The sequence below is a fragment of the Wickerhamomyces ciferrii genome, contig 00120 (assembly GCF_000313485.1).
Source record: "Wickerhamomyces ciferrii WGS project CAIF00000000 data, strain NRRL Y-1031 F-60-10, contig 00120, whole genome shotgun sequence".
Classification (NCBI taxonomy): Eukaryota; Fungi; Ascomycota; class Saccharomycetes; order Phaffomycetales; family Wickerhamomycetaceae; genus Hansenula; species Hansenula ciferrii.
In genome coordinates, this window is record NW_011887620.1 from 61,576 (window position 1) to 87,646 (window position 26,071).

Below are 26,071 nucleotides of genomic sequence, written 5' to 3' on the forward strand. Positions count from 1 at the left end.
GATCTTGTTCAAAACTAGAATTGATAAAGTTCGAATCGTTTCTACCGTTTGACAAAATTTGTTAGTTAAATTATCAGGAGATTAAAGGTTTTTTTTTTTTTTATTTTTTGCTTTTCGCTAATTATTTTTTGTATGAGGATCTCAGCATTGAGCATGGATACTTCACATCAAATTGAACGAATACGACGACAGTTACATGTCAGCATTTTAGATGACTATCTGGTGACTACAATTTTCGTATAAATAATGATATGTTTTGTATATTTTGTTATACCTCTATTCTCCAGCCCAATTCGTACATATATAGTTTATAAATAATGATAATTTTATGGATTTTATTTCTTTGCAGTTTCTCTTTTAACTCTATTGTATAATAAGACATTTTTATCAAGAATGAAGTTAACAATAACCATAGTCCATGAATCATGTTTTGGTAAATCACAATAAAACTCATTAGCAACTTCATTCAATTTATGAAGTTTTGACCAAGCAACATATGGGAAATCATGATGTTCATTATGTAGACCAACATTCCATGTAACTAAATTTAAGGCACCATAATATGAATAAGTTTCTAAAGGTGGATGATCTTTATATCTGTTATAAGTCTTTGGTGGATCCATGATATAATGTTCAGCAATGAAATGACCTGAACATGGATGTAAAGAACCAGCTAAAAATGAACTAAAGATGAAATAACTTAATGATTTCCAACCCCAGTATTTCACAATTAAGAAATCAACAAATAGTTGAACCAAGACGTTAAGTAAATGAATATAAGTAAATTTAATTTGTGTAATAAACATTGGTCTTAAAGCATAAAATAAGATTTGGAAAGTTGCAAAAAATGATTTCCCCAAGACATTTGATAAAACTATAGCTTCATATTTTGTTGGGACATCAGTATCTAAAACTTCATCACCTAAATATTTATGATGTAATTGATGATAAGGTTGGAAAGAAGCTGAATAAGGTATACCAATTGGAATATTTGTGAAAATTGCATATAATTTGTTATGTAATGGTTTTTTAAATGCTAAATTATGAGTTAATTCATGAATAGCTAAAAAGACATTTTGATTTGCAGTAGCACCAATTATATAACTTAACAAAAAGAATTTCCAACTTAAAAATGGAGTATTTCTTAAATAATAAGCAATTGATAATTGTAATGAAACAACTCCGAAAATAATATATTTAGTTAAAGGTTCAGGTCCACAAAGTTCTGTAATTTTTGGATATTTTTTCAATATTAATTTTCTTCTAATTGTATGAGGTTCAGTTTCATTTGTCCAATAAAAATCATTTAATTTTTCAATTGGAGCATCTGCTGGAGGTGTTTGGAAAGTTATTGGTTGTGAAGGGTTTTTTCTATGTGTAATTGTAGCCATGATGAGCTTTTGGAATCTTTTTATTAATATAATATAGATCCAGATTCAGATCTCGAATAACAACTTTTTTGAGATCCAATGATATTAGGGGTATAAATGAATGGAAAAAGAGAAAAAAGAATTTCTCTGTGTATAAATAGGAGTTTTGGAGTTTGACAAATTTGTAGTCTGATCTTCCTTTCAAAGAAAAAGTTGAGCTGTTCTTTAAATACAATTAAAATGAGCTGATGTTAATAGAAAACAATTAAATTTTTGGTTTTTTAAACGTTTTAAACGAGGCGATTCGCAAAAGTAAAAATAAAAATAAAAATAAAAAAAAAACGTTCCTGATTTGCTTATGTCATGGTTATGTAATCAGTATAAACTACAAAATATTCACAAATTAATGAGTCAAATATCATTTTATAATAGCCATTTACGCTCATTTGATTGCTTTTTCCTGTTTAGATGATAGTATAAGAGATACTGTCCCAAGGATATGAGGAATCCTCCAAAAACCATACAAATCATGGCTAAAGTTCCCTTTTGATATAAAGGTTTATCATCTTGTCTAAACAACTGAGATCCACTCATTAGTCCAATCATGGCAAACATTACCCAAAGTGCAATTGAAATACTTCTTTCCTGTGGAGAATCACAGTTTAGTTGTAACCAAGTATTTTGAATCGGATGATAACCAACAGCAAATGCGTTAACTAAAGTCCATAATCCAAATACTTTCCATTTATCATGAGAAACTTGTGGTAACACTTGTCTATGTATAATTAGAATAATACCATATGAAGCTGTAGCAATAAGTACTGTGATACCTCTTTTCCTGGAAACATAATTAACATAAGCGAATATGAAAACAACAACCAAAGCTAACCCACCACCTATAGCTGTAAGTGCATTCGCAGAGACTCTTGAAAATCCAGATGTGAATAATATAGTTGGTGTATATGTTGTTAATGGTGCCCAAGTTCCAAAGACTATCTCAGTAGCAAATAAATGTGGATAACGTCTCCATTCAAGTAATGTTTTCTTTAGATGACTGAGCTTTATTGGATTCAACTGCTCTGATGATTTTTCATCTAATCTATTTTGTAAAATATGAATATCACGTTCATTGAATAATGACAATTTTTTGGTGAATAATGGATATGGATTTTTTGGTGATCCTGGTAAGAATAATAACATTATAAAAGCAACAACTAAAGTTAATAAACCCTCTAAAAGGAAAATCCATCTCCATCCAGCAATATTTCTTTTGTCTGCAAGTAACAAAATAGCTGAACATAAGACTGGTGATATGGCATACCCACCAAACATACCAAAGAAATAAATGGAAGTTCTTCTAGCTCTTTCAGAACTCTTATACCAATTTGAAATGATATAACAACCACCTGGTATATATCCACTTTCAGCAATACCCAACATGAATCTTGATGCATAAAATCCTGATCTATTCTTCATGAAAATTTGCATTATAGCAACAAATCCAAAGACTAATACTTGAAAAGGTAACCATTTTCTTGGTCCAACTTTCATTAATAAAATATTTGATGGAATTTCACCTAGAAAGATCCCCAAAAACATTAATTCATTACCAATATTAATTTCATTTTGTTCAACATGTACATCTTTTTGGAAACCACCAGTTAATGCACTTGCAAGATTCATACGATCAAATTGGAAAACGGTTAATCCTAATGTTAACAACAATAAAACTGATAAATCTGTTTTCAGTACAGCTTTCCTTTACCTCTGTACTGGACCAGTTAGAGCCATTTGATTCAATAGATCCTAGATCTTGATTGACAGTTGCACTGTTCTTCTCCAAATCACTCATTCTTGAGACATAAATCCATACCCCATCAATGGAATACTAAAAAGATAGCACATCTTTAATTATTTATATCATATTAACATCACAAGCATCGCGCCAATTACCATTTTCTCTTCCTAGTCAAATCAAGCCTCAGCATCAGCTTTTTTCGAAACTGGAGATATTTATTCATAGTTAAAGAAAAGCCACATAAGAAAGATCACCACTTTTCGCGACAACATCAGTAACGTCTTTGGTGATTTTGGTGCTTTTGATCCTTTTAAAGAAGTAGTCAAGTTTCAACATCTTACAGTTTAATTCTTCATTCGGTCTTTGAAAAGATTTGCAAAGTGAGACTGATTCTTGTTTTTGGTGCTGGTTATTTTGTATAAATATTTGAAAGATCCCTGAACTCTCGTTAACCAAAGTGACACAACAGTGAAAAAGTTTTCTGACGTATAGAGATAATGGTTAAATCAGTTGCAGTAATCGGTGCAGGACCTTCTGGTGTCATAGCACTTGATGCATTAGTACAAGAACAACATTTCGACAGAATAAGAGTATTTGAAAGAAGAAGTGAAGCTGGTGGTTGTTGGATCTATGATGAAAGCCCACCTGAACCATTACCAAAAAATCTTAAATCTTTAGCAACAAGAACGGCTGATAAACCTTTAGATCAAGAAATACCTAATTGGGATGAATTACCAAAATATGCACCAAAATCTAAAAGACAAAGATTCATTGATACAGCTACTTATTCATATTTAGAATCAAATGTTCATTATCAAACAATGGAATTTCCTCATGAACCATTTCCCCAAGGAGGATCAGAATTATCAGTTAGTAAATATGGACCAAATACACCATTTAGACATAATACTAAGATTAAAAAATGGGTTCAAAACATTTATCAATCCAAAAAATTAGATGATTTATTAGAATTTGATACTTCTGTTGAATTAGTTGAAAAAAATAAATCCACAAATCAATGGGATATATTATTAAGAAAGTTTGGTAAAACTCAAGATTATCTATGGAAAGAATCATTTGATGCTGTGGTAGTGGCAAGTGGTCGTTATGATGTACCATATATTCCATATGTTGAAGGATTGGATCAATTTTATCAAACACCAGGTAAAACTGTTATTCATACAAAAGCATATAGAACCAGAGAAGAGTTTAGAAATAAGAAAACCATTGTTGTTGCTGGTTCAATTTCTTCACAGGATACAGTTCAAGATATTGTTAATGTTGTTAAAGGACAAGTGATCTCTTCAGTTAGAAGTACATCTGTTCCACATGTTTATTTTGGTTGGTATGCTTTTGATCATCCAAATGTTAGAAAACAAAAAAATTTAGTTAAAATTGAAAATGATACTGCAATTTTTGAAGATGGATCTAAAGAAGAAGATATTGATGCAATAATTTTTGGTACTGGATATACAGTAAGTTATCCATTTTTACCACACTTGGAAAGAACTGAACATAGAGTGAAACATATTTATCAACATGTGCTGAATATTGAAGATCCAACTTTGACTTTCGTTGGTAATATAGCTGCAGGTTTAACTTTCAAAGCTTTCCTATGGCAAGCTGTATTAAGTGCAAGATATTTAGCAGGTAGAGTTAAACTTCCTTCCAAAAAAGATCAATATGAATGGGAAGAACAAAGATTAAAAGAAAGAGGTGATACCCCAAAATATTCAGCTTTAGTTCCTGATTTTAAACAATATTTTGAAACAGTAAGATTATTAGCTGGAAATGAAGGTCCAGGTAGAAAATTACCACCATTTGATGAAGAATGGGAAAATGCATTTTGGAGTGGACATCAAAGAAGAATCAATTATTGGGTAAGAAATAATTATAAAGTGGGATCCAAATTGTGATTGAAAGGAATATTATTTATTGTAATTGTATGACCAGATTTAATAAAGTTAAAAAATTATTCTTTAATATCAGTTTGTACTTTTAATTAAAAGATGATGGAATAGTGGCTTAATCGACGTATTTGATTGATTCCACTTCAGCTAGGAAAGTATGTTAAGAGCATATTTTTCGAGATATGGCAATCCTGGATTGTATATGGCGTAATAAGTGGACAGTAATAATGAATTATTCACAGTATCAGTTAAATATTATCACAGCTCTAGAATGATTATGAACTTATATGATCCATTACACACTTAACACTTAACATTACTTGTTATTATGAGATGAAGATTAACGTCATACTAGAGACCGATTCAACCTCTAATAAACAGTAAAACCACTAGTACATTCTAATCACATTCCATCAAAGATCTCGTAAAAGTACTTATAATACAACCGTCCCTCCATATGTCCCTCCATTGAGTTTATAATGCCACATTTGACACAAAATTTTATAAAATAATCACGTGCAATTAGCAATTTTTCATTTCAATTGCACAAACGCATAAAGTTTAAAAAAACCGTTGAAATAATTGTGTGTCAAATTGACTCATTTATCTTTTAATTAACTGTCTTAAGACCGAGTACATAAGCTATTGTTATTTATCAAGATGAGATACAGGTAACGATAGAATCGAGATTGCAATATTTACCTTGTTCTAAGTGTAGGGCCTGGAATCTGCGAATTGTGCTAGTGCTTCTCGATATCGACGATAAGATAAAGCGTAAATTTGAATTGTGTCTTCTGATCTGGAGTTAAACACAAGTATCAACTCACATGTCATACATGCCTAAAAATATTTTCAATCAATTATCACCCCATCATCCAATCATTTCATATGATCTTTAAAAGACGTTTTAAATGCTGCTTACTAGTTGGACAATCTGTAATCGAAAGAAGTCAATCCCGTAACTGAGGCTCGTTTGCAGGAAAAGATATAGATGATGAATATCAATTATCTGAACGAATAAATATTTTCAATATTCAAGAATGAACTTAACTCATTAAAGAAACTATTCAAACTGTGGAGTCTTATTCAATTTGCCTTTCAGATAACGGTATTAAAAGCTAAAACGTTTAAAATTATTTTCAAAATCAAGGTTCAATCTATATCAACGGGTATATAAACCACAAGATCCCCATCAGTTCTAATCTCCAGTTGATTATCAATAGAAGTTCAGTACATTAACACCTTTCAGCCATGTCAAGTACACATTCACCTTCAAATGATTTAGAAGATAAAGCTGGTATACAAACAAATATCATTTCTAAAGAAGAAGTTCAAGAAAAAGGTTATAAAATTGTTAGATCTAAAGATGCAGATGCTACTTTAAAATTTCAAGAACAATATGATTCCACTGTACCAGAAATAACACCTGAACAAGAAGCTAAATTATCTAGAAAAGTTACATGGATAATCATGTCATTGGTTTGTTTAGCAAATTTATTATTATATATGGACAAAGCTACCCTTTCATATGCTTCAATTTTTGAATTTTGGGATGATACTGGATTAGATCAAGATAAATATAACAATGTTAATACAATTTTTTATGTTGGTTATATTGCAGGTCAATTACCAGGGAATTATTTATTAGCAAAATTACCAGTTGGTAGATTTTTATTCATTTTAACTTCTTTGTGGACAATTATTATCTTCTTACATTGTGCTGCTTTTAATTATGCTGGTGTTATTGTATTAAGATTCTTCTTGGGATTTGTTGAAAGTGTTGTTTTAACTTTATTAAACATTACAATGGGTCAATTTTTAACTGCAAAGGAAAAAGCTGCTACTGCACCAATTTTTTATTCAACTTGTCTTGGTGTTACAATTCCAACTGGGTTTATTGCTTATGGTGTTCTTTTTGCAAAATCTTCAATTCATGCATGGAGAATTTTTATGATTATCATTGGTGGATTAACATTCTTATTAACAGTTTTAGTTTTCTTAATTTATCCAAATAATCCATCAACTGCAAAATTTTTATCAATTGAAGAAAGAATTTGGGTTATTAGAAGAGTTCAATCCACCACAGGTGCATCAATTGAACAAAAAACTTTTAAAAAATATCAATTCATTGAAGCTTTAAAAGATCCAATCACTTGGTTATTTGCAAGTTTTATCTTTTTACAACAATTGGCAAATAATTTACCATATCAACAAAATTTATTATTTAAAGGTATGGGTGGTATTTCAAATTTAAATTCAACATTGGTTAGTGTTGCATCAGGTGGGTTTGCAGTTATCTGTTGTTTAATTGCAAGTTTTTTCCTATATCGTTTTGCTAATATAACTGCATATTCAGTTGTATTTTGGTCATTACCTTCATTTGTTGGTAGTATAGTTGCAGCTGCTTTACCATGGTCTAATAAAGTTGGTTTATTAGCTGCATTATCATTAGCTTCCCCAGTTTTTGGTATCCCATGGATTTGTATGTTTTCATGGAATAGTACATCATGTTCAGGTCATACTAAAAAAATCACAAGAAATGCAGTTATAATGTTTTGGTATTGTATTGCAAATATTATTTCTCCACAATTATGGACTGAATCATCAGGACCAAGATATTATCCAGCTTGGGCTGTTCAGATTGTTCTATCATTCTTCACAGCACCTTTATTAGCATTGGTTATTCGTTTTATCTTGAATAAACGTAATCAAGAAAGATTAAGTAATTTAAGTGAAAACCAAAAAGTTGGTGTTGTTGAAGATAGTGATGTTGAATTTGTTGTTAATGTTGCGTCTTTGGATTTGACAGATTTGGAAAACAAGGCATTTATCTATCCTTTATGATTTATATAGTAAGTAGTTAATTAATGAATATTTTGAGATTATTATGTTATAAAATTTGTAGAAATATAAATGAAATTAAATGAAAAATCGGTATTCATTCTGTCAGTCTTTCGTGTCATTACCAACGCTTGCAATTTTTTTCTCATCAAAAAAAAAAAAGTCAAATCAAAAACTTGTCAAATGTCATAATTTTAGCTCTTGTTTTGGTATCCATATACAACTTATTCCATAATGTCAGGTCGTCAAGGTGGTAAATTAAAACGTAAGTGAAATATTGATTCACATAGGTATTTGTGTGCTTCTTTGAGCTTTTAACTGACAAATATACACATAGCTTTAAAACAAAAGAAGAAATCTCAAGATGATTTAGATCCAGAAGAACAAGCATTCAAAGAAAAGCAAAAAGCTGATGCTGCTGCCAGAAAAGCTGCCGCTGCTCAATTAAAAGGTGGTAAACCATTAGGTTCAGGTTTAAAGAAATCTAAATAAGCTTAACACATGTGCTTAAATTATGCTGCTTTGCTTCTTAGAATATCAATGAATCAAATTATATGAATTTTATATGATCTTTTTCAAAATTTCTGTGTAGATCAACGTACAACAACCAAGAATGTAACTTAAAGAACATTAATGATTAATTAACTACTATTAAATACTTTTATTCCTATTTAAATTGCTAACACTTTCCCTTCAACTTCAGGATAATTTGTCTCTTTTAAGCCATTTTGCAGCGAGCACATATTCACAAAAAGTTGTCTGGGTAACATCAAAGTGATTTTGGTGATAAATTACTCGATTGACAACGTAATTGTTACTAGGAAACCATAATTATCATGTCAGTATATTGTTTAGGATTTCTGCTATTTAAATATATTAATTTCTACCAATTTAATCCACTTAGTCAGTGTTTTGCGTCGTTTTTGTACCCTGAGATAAGCACCAATGAAAATCATCAACAGTGCGAGTTCCGAGAGTGTAAGGGTATAAAAGAAAACGAAAAGTCCCTTAATTTCAATCAATTGAACTCTTGATTTCACAACTGAATATACTCAATTGAATCTCTTAATATAGATAAACTTCCTCAATTGATCTCTTAGCACAATGTCAGTTTTCAAAACAGAATCTACAATCACCACTTTTGGTGGTAAATTGCTTAAATTATCACATCAATCAAAGCAAACACAAACTAAAATGGATTTAAATGTTTATTTACCAAAAACTTATGAAAAATCAGCTAAAAAAACTGTTCCTGTCTTGATCTATTTATCAGGTTTAACTTGTACTCCAAACAATGCTTCAGAAAAAGCTTATTGGCAACCACATGCTGATAGATATGGTTTTGCTATTGTCTTCCCAGATACTTCTCCAAGAGGTGCAAATGTTGAAGGTGAAGATGATTCATGGGATCATGGTACTGGTGCTGGTTTCTATGTTGATGCTACAACTGATAAATATAAAAACAATTATCGTATGTATTCATATGTTCATGAAGAAATTCAACCTTTATTACAAGATGAATTTGAAAATTTAAATTTTGAAAATGTTTCAATTACTGGTCATTCAATGGGTGGTTATGGTGCTTTATCTGGATTTTTACAAAATCCTGGTAAATATAAATCTGTTTCTGCATTTTCACCAATTTCAAATCCTATTAAAGCTCAATGGGGTGAAAAAAATTTTGGTGCTTATTTAGGTGATGATAAATCTGCTTGGGCTAAATATGATCCAACTGAATTATTAGCTAAATATGATGGTCCAACTCCAGAAATTCTAATTCACGTTGGTAAAGGTGATCCATTTTATTATAGAGATTATCAATTATTACCAGAAAACTTTTATGAAGCTTCTAAAGGTACAAAATTTGGAGGTAAAGTTAACTTAAATTTAGTTGATGGATTTGATCATTCTTATTATTTCATTAGTTCTTTCACTGCTGATCATGCTAAACATCATGCCAAATATTTGGACTTAATTTAGCAACCAAAAATTTGAAATGATATATATATAATTACCTTATGAATTAATGAAGCTGGTACTTTGTACATTGAATTTGTAGTTTATACATCACTAATTATTGCACTTGATTGCCATCCTGCAGCTGCAATTGCAACAACTTTTCCTTCAACATCAATCTTTGTTGGTTTACGAACTCTTCTTGAATTATTTTCCCATATAAAATTTGGTTCTTCTTTACCAAGACCTAAACATCCACAACTATTTGATTCTAATCCCCAAGACAATACAGTACCATCTTTCAATAATGCCAGAAAATGATAATCACCAACTGCTAAACTTATACATTCTTTATGTTGTAATTCTTCAATAATTTCAGGTTCATCACTGTTTTTTGATCCTATCAATACAATATCTTCATTGGAAAACACTGCAAAATGATTGAAATTCCCACTTAAACTTGTAAATTTTGGTGCTAAAGAGTTTGCATTAAGCTTTAAATGATTATGAAATTTTTCTAATAATATTGATTCTTCACCAATCATATCATTTCTATAAACTTTACCTTCAGCAGTAACATAAATAATAAACTCATCACCTGCGAAAAAATCAACAACTCTTTCAGAACCTTTTATATCCCCAGTTTTCGGTATTAGTCTATGATGTGCCCTTGCATCGGTATCATCTTTTTTCAACGGATCTCTTTGTTTCCAATAAACAAGACCATAATTATAAATATATGCAACACTTGAACTCCAACCAGCAGCAGCTTTTAAAACAACATGTCCATTTTGAATTAAATTAATCCCATTCTTATCTTCAAACCGTATTTTAACACCATATTCACCACCATCCCAACTCCATAAATTACCTGATGTATCAAGAGCTATGAAATGAGATCTACCTGAACTTACACTAACAAATTTTGTATCATCAAGATTACCAGATGTTTCCCTCTTCAAGAATCTATTTTCAATTTTTGACTTGTTTTCCACTTCAACTTGTTCTGGAATTTGATATGGAGATGATGGGAATGCACCAGGCATTGGTTGTGGTTCAGATATTGGAACACGTCTAGGATTTCCTAATGGCATTCCTACTAATGGATTTATCACTCTTCCACCTCTTCTAATTGGTGTTATAAAGATCTGTTCTTGTAGTCTCATTTGTTCTTGAAACTCATTATGATCACTTTCATTTGGACCAGGACCTGATGAATGACCAGCATGATAAGATCCTGTTGAATATATCTCACCTTTACCAGTAAGTATTTGGAAACTGAAACCACCTGCTGAAACATCAGCCAATACATCATCAATACCTGGGACTTGAGTTGGTTTTACAACACCTGCTGAAAACCCTTGTCTATCTATATTGTTTGCTGGAACATCTTGACTTGATAAACCCAACCTCCCACTACTCATAGCACCCCAAGTGTATAATTTACCCTTAGCTCTCAATGAATATAAATCAGGCCATTTGTTTAGTGAAAATGCTGTTGGTTTGGTTCCAAATGTTTTTTTATAAAGCTCATGCCATACAACTGATGAACGCGCCACCAATTCATTTAAGGACTTTGAGGTCAATTTTAAAGACTGGATGTCTTCTGGTGACAAATGAGGAATGACTTCAGACTCAATGATATCAGATCCAAGATCAAGCAGTGACAATTGTTGGCTCATTTCTGATCTCTTTCAATGCTATAATCGATCTGACACTTAATTGCTTAAATCTTGTTGATCTTATCTTATTTTGACATATAGTCATGTCAAAATTCGCGCACATATAACTACTATAAAACTATAATAACTCATGAATATGCAATAAAACTCTATACAATTAATTGATGCGATGTAGAAAAAAACTCTTTAAAATTATAAATATATCACACAGTCAAGTGCTTTAAAAATATTATGATCATGCTAATGTGCTTCTGCTTGGAAGTTCTTTAAATGCTTTTTTCAAAATTCTGCGAAGAGCATATAAATTAGTAACACGGAGCTTTTCATTATTAAGATGTGCATTATCTGTTGATTGACCACATGGAATTTGTGCAGCTGGTGCTTTACAAATTTTTTCCAAAAATCTAACTGATGGAATAGAACCACCTTCTCTAATGTATAATGGTTCAATACCCCATTCTTCTGAAACTGCTTTACTTAGAATTTTGAATGCTGAATTTGTTGGATCACCTAACCAAGGTTCTGATTCATGAACAATTTTAATCTTTAATTGATTATCTGAATCAAAATCTTTAAATGAACTTTCTAAATAATTTATGAATGATGTTTTAATCTCTTCAACGTTTTGTTCTGGAACAATACGAATTGATACTGAAGCTTTACTAGATCTTGGAATGACTGTATTATTATTTGGACCTGAAACTTCAATTTTATGAATAGATAATGATGGATATTTCCATTTAGCCAAAAGTGTTTCTCTGCTAATATTTATATCAGCTTTAGTGGTGATTTCTTTATATAATCTTTGTTCTTCTGGTGTTAATTGTTGTTGAATTGGTTCATAGAAATTTGGTATTTGAACTGTACCATTCTTAGTAGTTAAAGTTGATAAAAGATTCACCAAATCAATAGTAGGTTCTCTAGAGACACCACCATCAACACCTGAATGTCTATCAGGTTTATCACTATTAATTTCCACAGATGCACTTATAACACCTCTTAATCCATAATTTAAACATGGAATGTTTTCATCCAACCAATAGGAATTACTTAATAACACCCAATCAATATCACCAATAATCTCATGATTTCTTTGAACTGCATCTTGGAATCCAAATGAACCACATTCTTCTTCACCTTCAATCAAGAATACAATATCAGCATTTAAATCACCAGTCTGTAACAATTCAGCAACTGCATATATAGCAGCTAATATTGGACCTTTATTATCACTAACACCTCTACCATAAAGATAACCATCTGTAGCTGTAATTTTAAAAGGATCATAATTCCAAGCACTGGTATCATCTGCTTCAATAACATCATAATGACCATACCATAAGATTCTTGGAATCTTTTTATTGGATTCTTTACCTTTAAAACAACCATAAACTATAGGATTACCATTTTCCACAGGTATTATTTCAGAATCTGCACCAAATTGATTAAATAATTTTGTTAAAAATGCAGCACAACGACGTGATTCATCAATAAAATATTCTGGTTTCTTGGAAACAGTTTTAAATGAAACAATCTGACCTAAAGTTTTCAATAATGAATCGTTATCAACTGCTGCAATTGAAGCTCTTCTTAAAGGCCCATTATCATCAGTAGGAATTTCCCATATGGCAACGGATGCATCATTACCACCAGTAATTAAAAGTGCTTTCCCCTTCCTATAACAAATCTCAGATGATAAAACAGAACCTTGATGAGCATCCCATAATTCTTTACATTCTTTGCCAAATTTCCATTTAATGACACCATTTGAAGTACCTTTATAAATACATGACGAAGTTGCAGCAATGGACATAATTGCATTTGTATCACTTCCTATAGATCTTATTTGTTGATATGTATTCAAATCCCAAACTTTCAATTGACCATCTGATAACCCACAATAAAGAAATGATTCATTTCTTGTTAAAGATAAAACACTTTCATCATTATCTAATGATTTCACTAGAGTTAATCCTCTGGAATTTAAATCCCATATTTTGACTTCACCATCACCACCACCTGTTATCAATGTACGATCATTAATTTCCATTGAATAAACAAATCCATTATGAGCATATGGAATAATATTTGAAGATGGAATTTCAATTAAACGTGATTTTAATTCACCATTGTTCTTTCTATGTGATAATGGATGAACATCACCTGTTGGACCTTTAGAATCGAAAAACTTGTCAAATCTTTGTGATGGTAATCCACTTGGATCATCTTTGGGTATACTTTGTAAAAGATGAACAAATAAAATTGATGCATTTTGAGCACCAAAATAAATTGTATTTAATGAACTTGACCATGCTAAACTAAAGATATCACCTATATCGACTAATGAATAAATAGTATGAGTTTCTTTCATTTGTGTAACATCCCAAACTTTAACTAAGGAATCTGAACCCCCAGAAAATAAATATTTTTCATCAGCAGATTTAGTTAAACATAAGACAGAACCAGTATGACCAATTAAACTTTGTTTTTTCTCAAAAGTTACCATATCTAATACTAAAATTTGATGATCTTGTGTACCACAAAATAACAAACCTGAATTTGGAAATGCTATTGTGGATAATATGGAATATTTATGATTCCATCTATGAATTAATTTTGGTATACATTCATCATCTTCTGTAGTTATATTTGTATTGAGTTCACTTATAGATCTTTGAGGACTTGGCGAATATGATTTTCTAGTTGGTAATGAATTTTTTAAAGGTAAACGTCTTGTATGCTCCACTAAAGGGTTGTCATCTAGTGCATTTTTGGAAGTCATCACCTATTGTGTCGTGTGTGTGATTTGAATTATTTAAAACACTTTGAAGTTCTGATTATTGGATTTTAAGATAAAACAGAATGAACTTTGTTTGAATGTACTTTAAACCAGTGTTATGATCTGTGATCCGTCACTTTCTCTTGAATAATTGAAGAATGTGAGTAACTTTTTGTATTTATTTGATTATCTGTTTATGTCATTTTTCACTTTATGAGTTAATTATGGACCGGATTTCGGACTTTCTCGTTGTGCAAAAGCACATGATGACTCACCTCGGAAATGGAAAACTACAATAATGTCAAATTATTACACTTTTATTACACTTTATTGTACTTTTATTATAATGCAAATGCCTTAAACTTTTGTTCTGTATGCTCATAAATATCACGACACTCTATCAGTTTCAATTCACATTCTTTCATGATCGATGCAGCTCCCATCTTGGACTTTGGTGCTTGACCCAGTGCCTTTTCAGCAGCTTCTGTAGTGGTTTTCAACACTTGAGCCATGATTGTAAGAACTTGATTCACTGCAGTTTCTAAATAATATTGATCTTTAATATCTCTTGTGTATCTGAATATTCTATCTATTAACAATGAAGAGAATAAATCACCAACCCCGGTGAAATAAGACTCTATTAATGGTATTTCAAATAATGAACTTGTTATTATACCTTTATGTTTTGATGATGCAACAGCCAATATATTTGAGCCTTCTTCCAATTTAAAAGATGTTATAGCAACATTTTTAACATCATATTTATTATGTAACTCTTTGAGAGCTTTACGTAGTGTGTCTTTTGATTCAATTTTATATCCAACTAATAATTCAGCTTCAAATTGATTTGGTGTAATTACATCAACACCACCTTTGATTAATATTTTTTTATACGCTGGTATAACGGTTTCACTAACATAAAGTTGGCCTTCATCTCCCATAACAGGATCTAATAACCATATTGAATCTGGGTTTGACTGTTTTAAATCACGCCCTATTTCACCTATAGCTTCCAATGCTTGATCACCTGGGATATATCCAGTAAGTAATGCATCATATTTACAATTTATAGTTTTCAACCCATCATATATAGCTTGTATATCATCAGATGAAGCTTTGGTACCTCTCACAGAGCCATAACCTGTATGGTTTGAGAAATTAACAGTGTTCAAAACATCAACATCCCATCCTTGACATTGTAGTGGGAATGTAGCTGCTTTATTACCCACGTAACCGTGAACAACATGAGACTGTATTGAAAGTATGCTTTTGGCTGGTTCTAATGGCATGAGTCAACTATTGATCTTTTGAGAGAATATTCTGTGGTATAATGAATAGCAAATGAAAAGACAGTAGCAAATAAACCTTGAATCTGGTGAACCTTTTTGAGATTTAGAAAGAATCAAAAGGTGAGTTCTAATCAGTTTTAAATCAGTTGACTAAGTTTTCGGTTTTTCATTGTAGTATGTCCATTATTCGCTTATCAATTTTTTTTTTGATCAGGCCAATTTGATTTTTTTTTTTTTTAATTTTTCTTGATCTCAAAAATGCACTTATAAAGATAACGGATAGCGAATAAAATGTTGACATAAGTAAGCATTCAGAAAGATCCTGGATAGGTTAGAAGCTGTATTTTTAAGGTAGATAATACATAATTCTGGCCTAGAATATCCTGAACATGAATATAAATCTTAAGCCTAAAAGTCCCTTGGCCTCAATATCTACATAATGACAAAAATCATAACATACATTATTAACATATAAAGAAATCTTAAAGAAAGTTATTTGCAGATGGATCAACCACCAAATTGCTTCCATACTTGGGTTCTAACTTCTTAGGCAAAATGTTTCAAGATACCTTCAGCAGCTTTGATACCAGAAACAGCCATAGCACCGAATGTTGGACCCATACGGTTTAAACCATCAAGTTCAGCAACTTCCATACCAGCAAAATGAATTGAATTAATACCATCGTATTTACCAGAATGTCTAACTAAACGACCTTCACTTTCATTCATTGATAAAGCTCTCATACCACCTAAAGATTTTGTTTTATCAATTGAAGCAATTCTTTTAGCACTTGTAGCACCCATTGGACCATCATGACCAGTTGTTGATAAAACAATACCATGAGTAACACTTTCATCACGAGTACCATCATTTTTATAACCGGTTAATTCAATAACGTTTGGATCCATACATGATTGAGTATCATGATGTAATGAAACTAAAGTCCAATTTGTAACAACACCAGCAACGGTTAATTCACCAGTTTTTGGATCATTTCTTGTAACTAAATCTTCAACAGCTGTAGCATTAAATAATTTAACATTTGGAAATTGTAAAACTTTTGATAAAACAGTTGAAGTGAATAAAGCAGCATGTTTAACAACAACATAATCACCTTCATCTTCATATTCAACACCAACTTCTTCCAAGAATAAATGTGCTGGTTTTCTCATAATCATGGCACTAAATAATTGACCACCTAACCAAGCACCACCACCTGGAGAAACATTTTGTTCAATAATGGTAATTTTCAAATCTGGTCTATTCTTAGCAATAGTATAAGCAGCTGAAATACCAGCGGAACCAGCACCAATAATAACAACATCTGAAACAGCATGTTTATCTAAATCTTTGAAATAACGACTTGTCATAGCTCTTGAAACAGTAGCTTCACGAATTGGTTTGAATTCAAAATCACTCCAATCATCAGTTTTAACAACATCACTTAATGCATGTCTAATTGGATGTGATCCAGAGACGTTTAAAGTTTGAGTTTGTTCAGTAACAGTTTGAATTGTTGAGGCCATTTTGATAATTAATTATAGATCTAGAATTTATCTTCAATTTGATGAGTCAAAAAAATATATATCAATAAATTTCTAGTTCAATTGAGTAGAAATTCATCTCCTTTTATAATTTTATTGAAAGCAATTCAATAGCCCCCTTTTACCTAAACCTTTACCTAATTGTTTCCTCTAATATTGTAGTTTTTATTGGAGATTCATATGGCTTATGCGCTTAATGGTATAATTGATGCGATAAAAACATTGTTGAGGGCCACTCAATTTGACATATAAAGTTTTGATCTCAGCACCAGTATAATTAAGCGCATTAACAATAATAAGATGATTTGTACCTTCTGCCATTTTGTCATTTTGATTCTTGCTCTTATTGTTAAACGGTGCCCATAAAGTCATAAATATAAAGTTTTTGAAATCTCGGAATACATCATAAATGAATATTCATCATGAAACCTCAACACATCTCCATTCACCAACTCCTAACTCCTATTCTTGATGAAATGGACAACTAAACTTCCACACAAAGGCATAAATAACAGCAGCTATTTCTTTATATGGTACGATGTGTAAAACAATCAGTTCCAATCAAATTGCATTGCCGCATGGGATGTATTCATGTATTCTTGTTAACAACGTAGTACTTTAATCTTAAGATCTTTAGGTGAGCCCCAATAGTATATAAGCAAAATTCATTTGTGAACTGGTAAACTTGAATTAATATTAGATGAAGTATATTCACATGTAAAGCTACTATTGAGCCTATGCTGGTTCGAGACCTGACATTGACATTGAACAAGACCGTTCTTACCTTAGCGAGTATAGCGAGTACAATAAAATGAAATGCTCCAAGCTCTCATTAAGGATTACCGGTATAGACTGTTCCACATTAGCAGCAGTTGGATCTTGATTTTTTAACTCCATAATCAAGAATCAAGAACCTTGGACCTTGGAACTTCATCGTCCGTTTTCTGAACAGTTAGTTGTAAACGATATAAGTCTTCCTAACGTTTTTAATTGGTAATAACTTATAAGGTACAGTGTGGATCGCCGAAACCCCAGTTCACCATATTATTCAGTTAGAGAACCATCCGATAGTATTTGATAAATCACCAGTGATTAGGGCAGTAGTTTTTCTGTCTTTCATGATGCACGTAGTTAGTTGTTATCTTGATATCTTCCAGTCAATGGTGTGTGTAGTATTATGCTATAATCTGGATTGTAAACTGGTGGTGTCTACTTTGTTTTTAAAATCGCCATACTATTAAACTCTCAATTTTTGAAGATTTTAATTCCTTCGGAAATAAATTACTGAAGCACACTGTTGATTACATGATAGAATTAAATATATTATTCGTAATCTATATCAACACCAAGTAAATACCGGTGGTTTAGAAGTTACCATTTGTAATCTTTCTATAATAACTTGCTTTGTAGCCATCGAACCTTCTGCAAATGTTAAACCATCTTCTAAAGCTGATTCAGTGGAATTTTGATTTTTTTGATGACTTGATGGTGAAAGTGAATTTTGATATGTTGATTCATTTATATCACCATTTAATAAATCATTCCAATTGTTTTGTAAAGATACTGGTGATGTTGCTTGTTCATTTGAATCTGTAAATGAATCTTCTTGTATAGGTTCTAAAGAGTTTCCTAATTTTTGCTTATTATTCTTATTAGTCACTTTATTATTAATTGGAGTTTCAATTGCATTTGACATTATTGAAATTGGAACATGAACTGGGACTTCCATTTCTTCATCATGTACCAAGATTCTTGTTTTTCTTGCAAGTTCTAATGGGCCCTGTGTAGGATCTTTAAGAGTTTCAACAACATTAAAAGCTTGACCTTTCATAACAGCCCATTGTTTTCTCCACATTCTTTCTTTAAAATCATCATCACGAGCGAAAAGTTGTCTAAATAAAAGTGCAGATTCTTCCCACCAAATTGTTGAAGTTAATAAAGGTAGGAAATGTTGTCTTGTTTTTTCTGAAAATGGTTGACCAATTATACTAACTGGTAAAAATAACCAACCAAATGGATAAGATCTCCATTCATCTGGGTGTTTCCAAGGCCATGAAAGACCAGAATCAATAGCTCCAATTTTAAGTTTAGGATGTTTAGATCCATTTTCCTTAGTTTCCCAATCTAAATTAATCATCCAATTATCTAAACCTCTATCTGTATTTCTCATAATATAATCTAAAATCACTAATTTTTCTAATTCTTCTCTAAATTGTTCTATAACAGGTTGAGTCCATTTAAAAACTGGAGGTTGTTCTAAATCTATATTATCATTATTATCTTTTGCAATTTGTTCATCATCATCTTTAAATCTTGGGAAAAATCCATTCCCATTATCAAATGATGGTAATGACCATGAACCTGTACTAGGTAATGGATATTTATTTAAAAATTTATCAGCTTCTTGATAACCATTTAAAAATAATTGAAAAGAACCAATTTTAGGATTTAATGGTTTTTTAGATTGTCTATCCCAAAATGAATAATAAAATGAATCACTTGATATATAAACCGTATCTGTAAATGGAACAATATTTGTTTGTAATTGTTTATCTAATAAACTAGCAGCAGTTTCACAAATATAACCTAAATTAGGTATAAGACAACTTCTTCCAAAAAAACATGGGAATAAATTTCTATGTAACCATTTTGTCCATTTTGGTGATATTGGACCATAAGGTTCTTCATCTTTTGGTTTGAAAACACCAACTATATTACCGCTAGTATTATAAATGAAATAACTTCCAGATGATCCTGCGGCGATTCTTTTAGGTTTTATACCTTGTTCAATAGCCACAAGTGCATTATCAACAATTTTATCAAATTGTGATTTTGTATGATCACCAATATTTATGAAACCTTCACTTGGTATTTCTTTTAAAGGTTCTATATTCAAAGGTGGTTTGAAAACTGAATATTGAATTTCATTGGGTATACCCTCGATAGGTCTTGATTTAAGGGTCCATTTAGCAAATGAATTTGTTAATTTTGAAACTGTATCATTTAAAGTTTTCATTGACATGATAGAACCTGATCTTTTTGATCTTCTTCGTATTGGCTCAGATGATATTTGATAATTTGAAAAAACACCTGGTGAATCACTTATACCAGCAGAATCAGTGAAAGGGTCCAATAATTGATTTTCTTCATCATTATCATTATCATCATTGTCATGATATCTTGGATAAACAGAATGTCTAATAGCAGCTGGTGCACTTCTTGATACGGGGCTTGACCGTATAACTCTTTTGGCCAAAGGTAATGCATTTGTATATAATTGATTTTGATTCCCTTCATCATCTTCAAATAACCATTGTTCCTCAGGACTTGTCCCCAGCAGTTCTTCTTCCGCCGTATTTAACTGTTCATACCCAGACGGTTCAGGCATGGCTCTATAATGTATATATTGTAGCGCTCTCTTGTGACACTGAGTCAATCTCTTTTGATGGCTTTGAGTTGGTTCAAATAGTAAAAGGTAAAAGGTAAATATTTTAACATTCTGATTATCATATGCTGATATTTTTTTTCGTATCAGTACAATATATTTAGCCGAGCGCGCTCAAAATTACACACTAGTAATTTAGGCTTCATCGGATTTGACACAATGTGAAATGATAATATAAATATACAATAGAAGTTTAAAATTATTTAATAATTCATCATCAATTTACTACTGGAAAATGTAGACTTCAACGTTATTCAAAGAATACTTTCAATTACCAATACCTAATTGTACACTCATAATTAATTTTAGTTCGGGAGACGGAGATAATTTCGGGTTTGGTGTTCCGATGATTGTATAAGCGATGGAATTAACAATTAGTTTTAATTATTTTATGTAAAAAAGTCAAAGTAAGTTATTTGCAGCTTAAAAATCTTTTATATATCATTGAGTAATCAAGGTTTTATTGAATTATCTTAAAACTGCCATTTTTTACCTTCAACTTTTTAGGATTTTCAAAAAGAGTGTCACAATATTTTTAATTTTACATTTAAATTAAATCTTTTCAAAAATTCCAAAATTTGATCAAACTTGGAAATTAGCAGAAATAATTAAAGAACTGAAAACCTTAAGACATTTTGAATATTATATGAAAAGCTCAATGTTTTTCAAGCATATAATGGAGTGTTATTAATTAATTCAATTTCAACAAAATTTCCAAATTCGGATAATAATGGTAAAATTAGGTAATTCGCGGATATTACGACGTTGTCCAAAAAATAAATTTTATATTAAGTAATAAAGCTGAGCAATTATCACTTTGATCATATAAGTAATAAATCTGGGGTATACAGATGTAAATGATAATTATCTCAAATTTACTTGAAAGACAAGCCAAATTAATTGTTGGATTTTAAATCAAATGTCTTATTTATGATTAGATTCCATTATTATTTTAAATTTATTCTCCGTAAGATCATTGAATCGAGAACATCATCGTTTTCAACGTTTATAAACTCGGGGTTGAAATCTGGGGTAATTTGAAAAGTTTCAGGAATTATGGTTTAGTTGAGCATTATACTGAATCTAGACATTATGGAGTTTAACATTTGAATATAAATATATAATAAAGGATGTAACACTAGTTATTGTTCAACATTTTGATAGTACTAGTCAATCTTTAAACTATACATACCAACAATATGTCAATTGATGAAAAACCAACTGCTCAATTTATTGAAGATATAAGTGATAATAGCAATACTTCAATTCAAAATAATCAAGATGAAACAAAATTTGAAGATGATGATTTTAGTGATTTAGATGAATCTAAAATATTAAGAAAAATGGATTGGAATATTTTACCATTAGCTTCAGCTTTATATTTATTAGCATTTTTAGATCGTGGTAATATTGGTAATGCAAAAATTGAAGGATTAATCGAGGATCTTGATCTTTCACCAGATCAATATAATTTATGCCTTACAATTTTTTTCATAACTTATTCATTATTTGAAGTTCCATCAAATATGTTATTTAAAAAAATTGGTAAACCAAGAATTTTTTTAGGTTCAATAATGATTTCTTGGGGTATTGTAATGACATTAATGGGTATTGTTCAAAATTTTCAAGGTTTATTTGCAACAAGATTATTCTTGGGTATTACAGAAGCTGGTTTGTTCCCTGCTATAAGTTTCCAATTAAGTATGTTTTATTGTAAAGGTGAAATGCAATTAAGACAAGCAATTTTTTATGGTGCTGCTTCAGTTGCAGGTGCTTTCAGTGGGATTTTAGCATTTGGTATTGCTCATATGAGTGGAGTTGGTGGTTATAGAGGTTGGAGATGGATTTTCATATTGGAAGGATTATTAACAATTGTTGTAGCAGCTATTGCATTATTTACATTTCCAGATTTTCCAGAAAAGGTTAAATTTTTAAATGAAAGAGAGAAAAAATTTGTCCTATGGAGATTATCAAATGATAATAATACTGTTAAAGATAACAATGAAGATTTACAAACTAGGAAACCAAATTTTAATAAATTTAATGATTCAAATGATTATAATTTATGGAAAAATTTAAAAATTGCATTTATGGATTTTCAAATTTATTTACATTTATTATTATATTATGGAATTATTTCACCAACTTATGGTATATCATTATTTTTACCAACTGTTGTTAAAGCATTAGGTTATAGTACAGCACATGCTCAATTAATGACTGTACCAATTTATGTAACTGCATCAATATCATCAGTGATTCAAGCTTTTTTCGCAGATAAATTAGGGAAAAGATCACCATTTATAATGATTAATCTTATATTAGTTATTGTGGGTTTTACAATGGCAATCGTTGGAGAAGAAACAGGGAAACCAAAAGTTATTTATGGAGGTGTTTATGTTGCCATTTTAGGTTTATATAGTGCATTTCCAGGTATTTTAGCATGGTTATCAAATAATTTAGCAAATTCCAAGAAGAGAGCAATTGGTGTTGCAATTCATATTGGGATTGGAAATTTTGGTGGTGCATTTGCTTCAAATTTTTATAAAGGTACAAATTATACTCTTGGTCATAGTCTTGAATTAGGATTTGCAATTATGGGATTAATTAGTTGTAGTTGTTTAATTATTTCATATAATTATATCAATAAAAAAAGATTAAAAGATTTGAAAATGGGGAAATTTGATGATTATACAGATGAAGGATTTTTTAAAATGGGTGATAAATCTCCACATTATGTATATAGAATTTAAAAGTATATATAATGAAGATCATACTACATTTGATTAAGAATTGTAAAATTCTGTATTTTCTGGACACACAAAATAAGACTTAGTTTGAGTTAAAAAGGATAAGTAAAAAGGGAAATAAAAAAATACCAAGTCAGTTAGATCAAAAGATCAAAAGATTAAAAAGATTATAATCTTTCTTCAAATCTTAATTCATCAGAAATTGGAATACCAACTAAAGCTTTTAAGAAATTTTCTAAACCTTGTTTTTGTTTAGTTAATCCATTAATAGTTTGGAAACCTTTTCTTGTTAATGGAGCTTTTAACCAATAACTTAAATAACCCAAGATTGGATATAATGATTTTGCAGAATCATTTGAACCTAAAGGTTTATAAGAAACTCTTGTTAAAAATTCAGTTGCAATAACTAAATCAATAATTAATGGAGTTGCCAAGAGAGAATCTTCACAAACATTTGAAATTGAAATTCTATTATGACCACCAAGCATTAATTCAGAATAATATTCATCCATTGCAATCTTGGAATCACCAACAGCTTTTAAATATTTAATAACAATTGTATGATCAACTTTATCACCTAATTCCTTGTTATATAAGATTGAATTTGATTCAATAATATCATCAATAACTGAACCTTTTGAAATTTCTTTTGATTTAAATTGTTCATTTGAACTTAAATTAAACCCATCATTATTACCTAAATGATTATATGAAGCAATTGATAAAGGTTTAATACCAGCATCAACTAAATATTGAGCCAAAACAGATTTTAATTTAGTTTGACCAGATTTAAAATCATCACCACCAATGAAAGAACCTTCTTTTTCAGCTAATTCAACAACACCTGGAACAAAAGTATTTTGAGGAGAACCATTAATAAATGCAACATTTTCCAAAATTGAAGCAACAGCGAAAATTGTTGAAGGACTAACTTCTTTATGACCTGATTTAATTGAAGAAATTAAATTATCACTTGTATCATTAACACCATCAATAATTTGAGAATAACGTTCAGTATTTGCAGTCCATAAAACAATAACTTTATCTAATTTATTATCAGATTGGAATTTTTTAATATCAGATCTAATTGTTTCAACATGATCCCATTTATTTGATTGATCAATTTTACCATTTGAATCAATGTTAAAAATATTATCAGCTCTATCTTCTTGATTAGCAGCAATAAAATCTGGATAATAAATAGATTTTAATGGTGAATATTGGGATAAAGTTGAACCTAATTTAGATTGTAAATCATATTCCAAGACTTGAGCTCTTTTGGCTGCATCTTTTAAATTTGCACCATTAATATCCCAACCACTAACAATTAAATCATTTGGATTAACAAATGGTAAAATTGAATTAAAAGGAACATAAACATCTTTACCAGATTCATCAATACCAATTTTAACAGTTGAAGCTTGAGTAACAGAACCAAAATAATTTGATTTAACTTCACCTTCTTTATTATTAAAAATAATTTTTTGTTTATTTGCTTCAATTGCAGAAACAAAAGTAGTACCATTATTACCACCTAAACCGACTAATAATAACCCAGTTTTTGGAACTTTTAAATCAACATTAAATTCATATTCTCTAGTGAATGGTTTAACATTGTAGATATCACCTTTTTGTTCAACAATTGAATTTTGATAAGTATATGAAGAAGTTAAAACAGTGTTATCACTGTTGTATTTAACTTTATCATTAGTGACTTTAATTGAGACCATTGTTGTTGATTGTTGTTAATTAATGATAGATTCTATGTGCCAGACCTGAGCTACCGGTACGTTTGCAGTTATAAGGGTGGTGTTTTGAAGCCAAAAGATTGGAAAACACTTTGAAAGATTGTTAATGAGTATTATCACTGATTTGATATTACTCTTTGATGGGTGAAGAAAGAAATAGAAAGTATAGAAAAGAATGGGAATTGCCACTGATATTTATATTAATATTCAATCACAGCACCACAGCGGCTAATTTTCTTTCACATGTTTGAATTCATATTATTATTTCCCCTATATTGTAAATTTGAGTTAAAGTTTACAATGTGTTGGTTCAAAGGGGAATTGAATTCTTGGATCTAATATTATTTAATCGGGAAACAAACAGATCTAGAAATACACAAGTAAGTGAGAAGTAAGTGAGTGGTAATACTACTAGTAAGTAACATGTGATAATGGGTGTAAATTGTATAACATAGTCTATATCTATTATACCGTCGATACACTTCACACTTCACACTTGACACTTAACTATTGATGGTGTACTCCATTTTGTCACATAGAAACAATCACATGTGAAAAACTAAAACTGTTGATCCCCCTATTCTATAATCCCACAGGAATTAAAAAGTAAATAAACTAATTTAACCAATAACAAATAATACTAGTAGTTGTTTGTCACAAGATAGGAGAAACCATGTGAATTTATTTGTTATACTTATGACGTTATGTTGTGTATCAAGTCATGACCATATGGCTCAATTGGTTCAATTGAATCTTTTAATAACCGAAGTTTATGCGAATGTTGTATAACCGGTATGAATTAAATGAGGTTACTGTATAACTAAGAAAATTTTACCACAGATCTAAATCATTGAGTTATACAAGATGATTTATCCATGGTTTACAAGCATTGATGTACTATATAAATATAACTAATATTGATTCTTCATATTCATACTCAGAACTCAGAACTCATAAG

At 30.4% G+C, this 26,071-nt stretch overlaps 12 protein-coding genes across 12 annotated transcripts; 4 read left to right on the forward strand and 8 right to left on the reverse strand.

Annotated features, from left to right (window-relative positions):
- Positions 1-335: 335 nt before the first annotated feature.
- Positions 336-1,391, reverse strand: DES1 (sphingolipid delta(4)-desaturase family protein; the record flags this gene model as incomplete). The annotated part of the gene is made up of 1 exon (XM_011275532.1): positions 336-1,391. One exon carries the CDS (start codon positions 1,389-1,391, stop codon positions 336-338), a length of 1,056 nt encoding a protein of 351 aa, XP_011273834.1.
- Positions 1,392-1,793: 402 nt separating this feature from the next.
- Positions 1,794-3,161, reverse strand: BN7_3871 (uncharacterized protein; the record flags this gene model as incomplete). Its single annotated transcript, XM_011275533.1, has 2 exons — positions 1,794-3,039; positions 3,136-3,161. The coding sequence occupies 2 exons, from the start codon at positions 3,159-3,161 to the stop codon at positions 1,794-1,796; spliced, it is 1,272 nt and encodes a 423-aa protein (XP_011273835.1).
- A 504-nt stretch (positions 3,162-3,665) lies between these two features.
- Positions 3,666-5,084, forward strand: FMO5 (dimethylaniline monooxygenase; the record flags this gene model as incomplete). Its single annotated transcript, XM_011275534.1, has 1 exon — positions 3,666-5,084. The coding sequence occupies one exon, from the start codon at positions 3,666-3,668 to the stop codon at positions 5,082-5,084; it is 1,419 nt and encodes a 472-aa protein (XP_011273836.1).
- A 1,245-nt stretch (positions 5,085-6,329) lies between these two features.
- On the forward strand, positions 6,330-7,922 carry YCT1 (Yct1p; the record flags this gene model as incomplete). The annotated part of the gene is made up of 1 exon (XM_011275535.1): positions 6,330-7,922. The coding sequence occupies one exon, from the start codon at positions 6,330-6,332 to the stop codon at positions 7,920-7,922; it is 1,593 nt and encodes a 530-aa protein (XP_011273837.1).
- Positions 7,923-9,023: 1,101 nt separating this feature from the next.
- On the forward strand, positions 9,024-9,899 carry ESD (S-formylglutathione hydrolase; the record flags this gene model as incomplete). Its single annotated transcript, XM_011275536.1, has 1 exon — positions 9,024-9,899. The coding sequence occupies one exon, from the start codon at positions 9,024-9,026 to the stop codon at positions 9,897-9,899; it is 876 nt and encodes a 291-aa protein (XP_011273838.1).
- An 80-nt stretch (positions 9,900-9,979) lies between these two features.
- SAF1 (SCF ubiquitin ligase complex subunit SAF1) lies at positions 9,980-11,557 on the reverse strand (the record flags this gene model as incomplete). The annotated part of the gene is made up of 1 exon (XM_011275537.1): positions 9,980-11,557. The coding sequence occupies one exon, from the start codon at positions 11,555-11,557 to the stop codon at positions 9,980-9,982; it is 1,578 nt and encodes a 525-aa protein (XP_011273839.1).
- A 235-nt stretch (positions 11,558-11,792) lies between these two features.
- DUG2 (glutamine amidotransferase subunit DUG2) lies at positions 11,793-14,339 on the reverse strand (the record flags this gene model as incomplete). Its single annotated transcript, XM_011275538.1, has 1 exon — positions 11,793-14,339. One exon carries the CDS (start codon positions 14,337-14,339, stop codon positions 11,793-11,795), a length of 2,547 nt encoding a protein of 848 aa, XP_011273840.1.
- Positions 14,340-14,677: 338 nt separating this feature from the next.
- BUD16 (putative pyridoxal kinase BUD16) lies at positions 14,678-15,625 on the reverse strand (the record flags this gene model as incomplete). The annotated part of the gene is made up of 1 exon (XM_011275539.1): positions 14,678-15,625. One exon carries the CDS (start codon positions 15,623-15,625, stop codon positions 14,678-14,680), a length of 948 nt encoding a protein of 315 aa, XP_011273841.1.
- Positions 15,626-16,171: 546 nt separating this feature from the next.
- Positions 16,172-17,152, reverse strand: THI4 (thiamine thiazole synthase; the record flags this gene model as incomplete). The annotated part of the gene is made up of 1 exon (XM_011275540.1): positions 16,172-17,152. The coding sequence occupies one exon, from the start codon at positions 17,150-17,152 to the stop codon at positions 16,172-16,174; it is 981 nt and encodes a 326-aa protein (XP_011273842.1).
- Positions 17,153-18,509: 1,357 nt separating this feature from the next.
- On the reverse strand, positions 18,510-20,558 carry LSB6 (1-phosphatidylinositol 4-kinase LSB6; the record flags this gene model as incomplete). Its single annotated transcript, XM_011275541.1, has 1 exon — positions 18,510-20,558. The coding sequence occupies one exon, from the start codon at positions 20,556-20,558 to the stop codon at positions 18,510-18,512; it is 2,049 nt and encodes a 682-aa protein (XP_011273843.1).
- A 1,256-nt stretch (positions 20,559-21,814) lies between these two features.
- On the forward strand, positions 21,815-23,368 carry BN7_3880 (uncharacterized protein; the record flags this gene model as incomplete). Its single annotated transcript, XM_011275542.1, has 1 exon — positions 21,815-23,368. The coding sequence occupies one exon, from the start codon at positions 21,815-21,817 to the stop codon at positions 23,366-23,368; it is 1,554 nt and encodes a 517-aa protein (XP_011273844.1).
- A 164-nt stretch (positions 23,369-23,532) lies between these two features.
- On the reverse strand, positions 23,533-25,095 carry INO1 (inositol-3-phosphate synthase INO1; the record flags this gene model as incomplete). The annotated part of the gene is made up of 1 exon (XM_011275543.1): positions 23,533-25,095. The coding sequence occupies one exon, from the start codon at positions 25,093-25,095 to the stop codon at positions 23,533-23,535; it is 1,563 nt and encodes a 520-aa protein (XP_011273845.1).
- Positions 25,096-26,071: the final 976 nt, after the last annotated feature.